Source organism: Patiria miniata, unplaced genomic scaffold (assembly GCF_015706575.1).
Source record: "Patiria miniata isolate m_02_andy unplaced genomic scaffold, ASM1570657v1 HiC_scaffold_18, whole genome shotgun sequence".
Taxonomy (NCBI): domain Eukaryota; kingdom Metazoa; phylum Echinodermata; class Asteroidea; order Valvatida; family Asterinidae; genus Patiria; species Patiria miniata.
This window is the reverse complement of record NW_024037056.1, coordinates 3,487,063-3,495,961: the sequence shown is the minus strand read 5'-3', so window position 1 is coordinate 3,495,961 and position 8,899 is coordinate 3,487,063. Positions and strand designations below refer to the sequence as shown.

General features: G+C 41.6%; 1 protein-coding gene across 1 annotated transcript; it reads right to left on the bottom strand.

Annotated features, from left to right (window-relative positions):
• Positions 1–6,315: 6,315 nt before the first annotated feature.
• On the bottom strand, positions 6,316–7,958 carry LOC119725136 (galanin receptor 2b-like). The gene has a single exon (XM_038196497.1). It carries the CDS (start codon positions 7,857–7,859, stop codon positions 6,915–6,917), a length of 945 nt encoding a protein of 314 aa, XP_038052425.1. The 5' UTR covers positions 7,860–7,958; the 3' UTR covers positions 6,316–6,914.
• Positions 7,959–8,899: the final 941 nt, after the last annotated feature.

Genomic DNA, 8,899 nt, shown 5'->3' with positions numbered 1-8,899 from the left:
GTGTGTCGCACATAATACACACATACACAAGTATTGTTTCTTACACGTCCGCAGAATGTGGCCCACTGTGTGGCAGGATTCACAACTAGCACTCAACAGCTCGATTTTTGAGCCAAAATTTTGACTCCTCGAAATTCAATCTCGCATGGTTCTCTCAAAAATAACACAAAAAACGCCCAGTTTTAAATGATGGTTGTGTGGACGCTCATATTCTACTTTTAAACACTTTTTTGTAGCCCATTTGGGGGCATACCAGGCCGTAATATCCCTTAAATCGTTGGTTCGTCATTGACATTATTAATCTTTTGATGGCTTTCACAGGTTTATGATATGTATTCCATGTAGAGGCACGTGCAATGTTGTTAACGTGATAAGTAAATGGATGTTCAAGCGTCCCACATACGGTTTACTCTTCACGTGTACCAAGCAATTAATCTTAATACCAAGTGCATTTTAAAAGCCTTTGTATACCAGTGTTTTGAAATCCCAGTCTAACATCAGAAACGAAAGGTGCGTCCAAAAACGGAAGTTGGCAATGAAGGTTCCCATTCATGCAAGATCTTGATGTTGTTTCATCCGTCACGCAAACGAATGGTGACAAAACATTTGGCAAGACGGGAAATGTGCCTTGCTTCTTCGCCTCATCTTACGAAATGCACTCAGCCTCTGGTTATCAATTGTATAGTTAAAGGGAGGATAGACTATTTGGAAATGGTACACTATTTTCGTTTGAAACAACAAAAGTGCTCAAAATCTAAAGACGCCGGTGTTTAACAACCAACCTGATGAAACGTTAGCTCTGTGAATGCTGTTTATTATGAAAAAACACAACATTCAAGATCTCGATTTCAATTCAAATGTTGCTGAGCCATGACACACTCCCGAATCAGCATTCGGGACATGATTCTCATTCAGCCGATTTTTACTACGTGATGTCACACACTGAACCGACGGTTCTCTGCCAATAATAGCAACCGCGCGCGCGTGTGCGTCGTGTCAACGCGCTTGCACTCATTCACGGATTCGCCCAATTAGAAACCAAATGCCAACGAAAATTTACCAAAAAATGTGTCACTTGACGCATCTTTGGGAGTCACCTTCTTTTAATATTTTCTTCGAAATGACAGCATGCCAGAAATAATCATTTCACAGGGAGTTTGGTGTCATCTTACGTCTCCAAGTATACGTTTTTTGACAATATTTTGGTCGGTTACTTTTTGGATAGATGCAAATAGTCTACTCTACCTTTAATCCAAGCACTCATACAAACACTGTCTGGAAGTACGTACACTGCACGCTTCACGCACACAAAGTACTTAATAATCATGTAAAAGACATGTGTTTTACCTGTCGAGTTGTGTTGTGGTAAATCGGTGACTTTAGTGAATGTTCATATTATCTATAAACGTGGTTATAAATATGTACTGCCTTTTTTTAAATATATTTTTTTGTGTGGGATGCCAGGGACTATATATATGAGGGGAACACAGTTATTGTTGCACAGTTTGTCACTTATGTATGTTACAACTAAAAATGTTCAATTGGGAAAGTACAAAGACATCACGGTTACAAACTCAGCACCACTACGTTGTAGAATCTCAGCCTCAATTATGCTTTTTATGATTAGGTATTTTACTTGTCTCAAAGGGTCATTTGGAAAGTCGATCATCAGACTCCCAAAGTGTTTACTAAAGTTGGTGCATTTATGGAAGATACAATTCTCATCTGGTAATCTTACGTATTATTATAACATTTCAGCGATTCAAAGGATTTAAATTATAATATTTCATGTGACATAAATCTTCATATATGTTCTTTAAGCACGCAGTTCGTCTTTTGGCCTCTTATTGTGTGAAGGCAACAATAGGGAGCTCAGACACTGCTCGTATATAAGAAAAAATGTTGGCATCCTCTGCGGTTTTGGTTATGAGTGATTACAAGTCTGCATTTTGGAAGCCCCTCGGCGAAACATATAATTTCCCTTCGCTCTGCTAATGGATGATTGTATAAAGCAAAGGACAATGTTAAAAGTTATCAAACCGATTTTCTTGTAGGAAGAACATTGTAGAAACATCCATCGTTGAGTGTTGGAACGCAAAGCAATGGGATAAAAGCATTTTTATTGTTCTCCTTTGCATCGATACTTTAAGAAAATATTCCATTCCACATTCTTCAAAACATACGACTGCTTTGATTGAAGACTTTAGGGGGATTACTTCCTTTGTGATCTGCCGCTAGACAGGAAACAGCCCATTGTGGGACCCATGGAGTCAAACGTAATGATATTATTTTCTGTAGACTTTACTTACTGCATGTGCACTCCAATTATTTCCAGAAGGAAATATACAAGTCTTTCAAATCGCATTTGCTCTCCTACAAATTAACTATGAGCTCGAAATAACCAATTTTATACCGTACTTACTTGATTAAAACAAAATTAAAACCGATCACGTGCATTTACCAGGCCTATACGACCAAAATATCAATAGGCCTATAGTTGGAGGGGAAATTCTTTCTTTTCTATAATCGTTTTCGATCTTGTCTGTTTGAAGCATCTGTTAATTTGGGCCCATGTTTACTCGTTGCCATGCCTTACTTAGTCTTCGCCCAAGACGCTAGTAATGATAAGTGATCGATAGTTGACGGTGCTTAGTGCGCCCTCTAATGGCATAACAATAAGACCAGCGGGCCCACTCGCACTAGAATGGTACTTTATTTTCTCTCTGGGCTTTCCCAGGGAACCAATCAGCGATCGAGAAAAGGATGGCTCGCCAGACGATTTTAATCATACGCGTAGCGCGCTTGATTACAACCGTGCATCATCGCTTTCCTAGGGAACCAATCAGCGATCGAGAAAAGGTTCAGTGGCCCACCAGACGGTTGTAAACATACGCGCTGCACGTGCGGTGATCAAACATGAAGCTATAAAAAGAAACTGTGTTTGTTCGAATTTATACAGACGGTCTTATTTACATAAAATGACCCACCCCATTGCTACGAAATGACCAAGAAGTTACTGAGAGAAAGTAAAAAATAAAAAAATTATGCAAGGGCGATACACAACAAAGCAACTATCGCTCTTGATCACTGACGTCTAGGGCCAAGACTACGCCTTACTCGGCAGTGGAGGTTATTTTAGATATGGGTCCATGGAGAGTACCCCCTCAACGGTTTTATAAAAAGAGAGAGAGTTGGGCGAGACGCCTGCACCCGATTTCACGAAGCGCTGCGACGCGTCGCAACTCGAGTGACGCGTCGTATCTTCCATTTCACGAAAGTTGCGATGTGTTGAACGCGTCGTAAGTTCCTTGACAACGGCTTAAAACACGTCGCAAGTTACGACGTGTCTAGTGGTCATCGCAAAATAAGAAGAGTCATTTCTAAGCCAGTTTTATGCCATAAACATTACATTAAAGAGATTATAATACCGAGGCAATGTGTGTAAAGTTGTAAATAGAAAATTCATTGAATAATTATGAATTAGACCGGAATATTAGAGTGGAAATTTCAAAGTAGCTATACAGTCCAATGAGAGCTTGCTTTACCTTCAAGCGCAGCGATGCATCGTAAGTTACGATGAGTTTCATGAAATCGGGTGCTGGAAGCAGTTCTCAAGCGAAAACGCTACGACATTCTGCCAAAGGTTTTGTGCAGATTCAGACTAAAATTCATGGTGCGTCCTTCGCATGCCCACCTCGTGCGCATGCAGCGTGTCCTTCCTATTGATCTCCATTAGAAAGACGGTCCCTCCCACTGTTACGGAGCTCTATCATGAGTGGTCACGACTCACGAAGCACGCCACCTATTGTTCATTCACAGAGTACGACAAATCGCAATGTATCAACGAAAATGAATTGAGTGCTAGTAAATAGTAAGGAAAAAATAACTGATTTCCCAGTTAACTGTACGTGGCCTAAATTGATTTTTCTTCGGAAAAAAAAAGCGTTGGTACTAGCTGCTAAATTAATTAGCTCGCTTATATCGGAAGTTAGTGTTGAAACGTTTCCGTATAGGCCGTACCCGTGCGGTATTTGACCTTCACATAATTAGGTCGAGCCGTCTCTCTGTGCTTCAAGAACAAAGAAATCCCTGTCACAACAAAGAAAATTACTGTTCTTCGTTGTCCTTTCTTATTTCTATCAAGAAAGAATTTATATCAAGCAAACGGATCTGATGTTGAAGCCACATTCCCAATATTACATCGTTTAGATCAAATGTTTTTTTTAATTTTTTAAACAACTGAGAGCGCTCTCATGATACATTTGCTTAAGTAGCATGTAACATTACATGCATTTATTTTAAAAAAAAATGCTTTTCATCACTACTCTTCAAAAATGAATTCTAAACAAAAGTTTATACAATTATTTTTATTTTTATTTTATTTATATTAATGAAAAATTGTACGATAGTGTTTGTACCATCAAATTATACTAAAATGATTGAACAACGCCCTCAAGCGGTCAAGAACACGATTAAATCATTATCACAGTCAATGGTTTACATGATGAGAATGCATTTCTAATGTCTTTAAAGTGAAATATTTGTACAACAGTTAAAACAAGTTCTTAACTCTCTGTCTATCATTTGCGCTTCATTAGTAGACGTTAGAATTTTTGATTGATTAAAATTGCGGCCTCCCACCCTTGGGCAAAATTTAAGTGACAATCTCCGACACTTATCAGTGGGGCGCCCTAAACTGTTTGCATGTCAATGTATTGCGTTTGTGGTAAAAATGTTCGTGAGAGACCAAATCCCCACCCAGGAGCTTTAAAAACGCGACCAAACCCCGACAGAACATTATGAGCAGCGTGGGGTTGGTTGGGGAGGAGAAACAATTAATCGATGCATAAGTCAAAGTGTGCTCGTGGTCATCACAACCAACGAACCGCGTACGCGGGGCATAAAGAGCGCCCCCGTCGGATAGGGCACTGGGTACGAGCTATGTCAAATGTTATTACTGAGGGCGCAGTTCAATATAAACGCAGTCTGTTTTCAACAACGCCAACATTCTTGTTAATTAAATCAATTACCTCGCAAATAACATCATATACGGAAACCATGCCAGATGGTGCACCAGACACAATGCCAGCCTAGAAAATAAACGAGACTCATCTTGAAAGAAATATCTTTAAGATTAAATAAAGGGTGTTATCTTATTGGTTTTGTCTGCGGTACGCCCACTGGCAAATTACTTCACCACTAATTGAATTATTTATGATACTGGGAAGGACATTAGATCAATACGACTAACATTACAGCAACGTCGGTTGTCAAACTATATATGCGCAGATTTTGTTTTTCAATCAAAGTTGGCTGAATCCCGTTGCTCCAAAATGTTGGCGTTTACCTCGCAAATGCAGCAGGGGAAAGAGGTGAAGAGTGTTAATTAGTGGAGTTAAGATTGGGGCCCATAATTGTTTTAAACACCCCCTTGAAAATCTTTGGATACCTATTTGATGCAGTGCCTATGCAGTAAAAAAAAGTGCCGCTAAGTGTATGTCCATTCCGACTTCGCACTTCAATATTCTTGTCCGAAGGGGATGAGCCAAATTAGACTATTTTTGACCCCTTCCCCTACCCCTCCCCATTTCCCCTTCCCTTGCCCCTTCCCCTTCCCTACCCCATTCCCCACCCTTACCCCTCCCTTCACCCCTTCCCCTCCCCTTCTCCCTCCCCTTCTCCCACCCCTTCCCCATTCCCCTTGCCCCTTCCCCTTCCCCCTTTCCCTTCCCCTTCCACCTTCCCCTTCCACCTTCCCCTACCCCTTCCCCCTTCTCCACAGACACACCCACACAAGTGTGTAAACACCTTCATTATTGTCCCTCTTTTGTTTGTACTGTAACTTTTAAGGAAGTCCTCCCGTATATTTTGTACACGATCGTCAATTGTGGACCTTTGTTCAATCGTGGACCCTATTGTCGTTCATTGTTCAACGTTCACAATTGGAATGTATAAACGAGTACAGGTTTGTTTATCATGGTGTAAATCCAGGATTTCCTATTGCTCCTCTTCATCTATCTTTTGTTCACACTGATCTTTTTTGCAACAGCTCCCATTGGTTTTGTACATGTTTTCGAATCGAGGACCTCCTCGATTTGACTATGTCCTCAATTACACAATGATGTTTCACATTGTGTGTCCTCGATTTACACCATAAACAAACCCATCGTGCACACACCCAGCCAAGCACGGCACAACTAGGCTTGACTATAATTTCTATGGCTTATGTCTTTCATTTCCTAATAACCTGAAGCGCAAAACAAAGTACAAACGGTTCTGACATTTGTTGCGGGGTTTTAGCACCCATTCCGGGCATTTTAACCTTTATTATGGCCCCAGTATATTTCACATAAGATTCCACTGACCAGGCTCATACAAACTGAATTGGCGTCACGAAGCCACAGCGAGTAAGGGTTTAGAAAAATACAAACATGTCATTGTCTTGTTCTTAAGTATAGACTAACATCACCATGGTATTATATGTTTTTTTGCGACATTCTAGCGACGAATTGGCCTAATACACGTCTGTGCATCTACACTGTTGTGTTTTGTGCGTTCTAAAAGCCCATACAATTGTAGATCAAGCGTCCTTTACGGCATCCAATTAGGGAAAACATCGTTTTCGTCCAAAGTTACGAAAGATGTCACGAATAACAAAATGAACAACAGCGATCGAAATGGATTATTTCATGAAGTAAACACCACAAAATGTCCGGTGTGTGTGGTTTTTTTTTTTTACATTTGTAGACTCCAATTATATATCACACGAAAGAGTCGAACGCTTCTTTCAAAATTCTTTAAAAATAATCAAACTTATTACGCCTCCATTATCATTTTTTGTTATATCCTTGACACAGCATCAATAGTTTTGTGTTCATTTACTCGTTCAAAATAAGGTCATCCCATAAACGTCCCTATGAAACAGTCACTGGTCTTGCCGCATCGCTGTTGAGAACGTTGGTTTCCTTCCGCAAGAAGATTTTCTTGAATCCTTGCCTGAACTGCCGGTACTTGACGGCGTAGATGACCGGGTTGGCGCAGGAATTGATAGCTACCAGGGCCACCGAGACGATGTACAGCGCTCCGTTGAAGTCCAGCGGATAGCCGAAGTTGAACATGAAGAAAATGATGGAGTTCATAGTCCAGCAGACGACGTAGGTGATGAAGACGATCAGAAGCGTCTTGAAGGTATTGCGACGGGCGCGAAGGAGAGATGCGTCTAGTGCCTCCACCACTGACTGACCGGTGGGTTGTGGGCCTACTCGGTCCGCCCCTCGCTTCAGAACCACAGTGATGTGGACGTAAGCGAGAAGTATTGCCACCACGGGGATGAGGTACTGCAAGAAGAATATAATGACGCCAACAGCTTGGGCGCCAGGGATTGTAAGAGACACACAGTTACCCTCTATGTTGGCGTAGATGACGATGTTGTAACAGCTGCTGAAGACGCCCAAACACCAAGTAAGCGTCATCATCACCACCACCTTATTGCGGGAGTAGTAAATCGGATACCGGAAGGGAAACACGATGGCGAAGTACCTCTCGAATGTCAGGAAAACCAAGTTGATGGTGGAGACGGTCAGAAACGCCCAGAGAAAGAAATCGGAGACCCAGAGTTTGCAGAGGAGATCACCCGGCAGCCCGGCAGGCATAGGGACCGGGATTGGGATGTTACTGCCCAGGAGTAGCATGGTCGAACCCATGAAATCAATCACGGCTTGGTTGAAGATGAACGCATTGGTTGTGGTGTGCATTGCTTTGGTCTTGAAGACGACAAAGCACACCAAGGCGTTGCCGAAGATCCCCAGGAATCCTACGATTGTCTTGATAACACGAAGTAGCAGAATAGACTCGGCCATCTTAGTACGACTCTCAAGTCCAAATTATCTGGAAAAATACTTCTCACAGTTTATGAAGTGACAATTCTGATCAGACGTACGATGAGACGAAATCAGATCCGTCTGATGTTCCGCTATATGAACTCAAAGACAAGATAGATGCGTTTATATGCAAAGAGACGGCCCCGAAACCAACCAATCAGAGATGAGCTAAATGTGCGCATGCGTGCTTATTCCGAAGCAGATGTAGTCTGGTTCCCAGACCAAAAGATTCTGACTATTCCTGATGAATCTTAGGTCAGGTAGCCTCTGTGGCTAAAAATAAATGTTGTAATCCCACGTTGCCATGGAAATAGGTTGTCAACCAATGAAGATCAACGGGAGGGGAAGTTGTTCCCAGAGATGGTAATTATAAGGGGGAGCAGGGAAGGAAACGTCACTCACACACTGACCAGGACGGTCAGATGTTTATTTTGTGGCTGGTTTATTACCCCTGTGAACAATTACACAATCATATTAAAAGTTTAACTAAATTATACATACTTCAGTATAAGAAACAGTCAACATAACCTTTGAATTTAATTCCTTAATAATAATGGACAATTATAAAGGCGTGCAGACTAGGTGCACTCACCCAACACTCGTGCTAGTCAATGTAAACAGCCGGCCAGGGCTGGCTCTCGCCTCGCTTCCCTCAAACTGTGAAATAATTGGGATAGCCTACGTTACACTTTCAGTCGAGGTCCCCACTTTGTTACAGGATAGTCCAAGCAATAGACTGAAAAATATGGTCAAAAACTATTAAATGTAAAGATCCTACTTGTGTGCGATTAAATAAGATGGCAGGGATTCTGATGTGACACCATATGAATATCATACACTATGTTTTAATTATAAAGCCCCGATACAGTAACACGACCCTGCAAAGCTGTCCCAAGCTACGCATACTGCGCGGCTGTACACCGTACACAGCGTACGTGCGAACTGCACGGAAACATACACATGTAGTACGCAAGTCGCCAGTGTGTTTCTTTGGCCCGAGCATAGCGTCAGCAAACGTT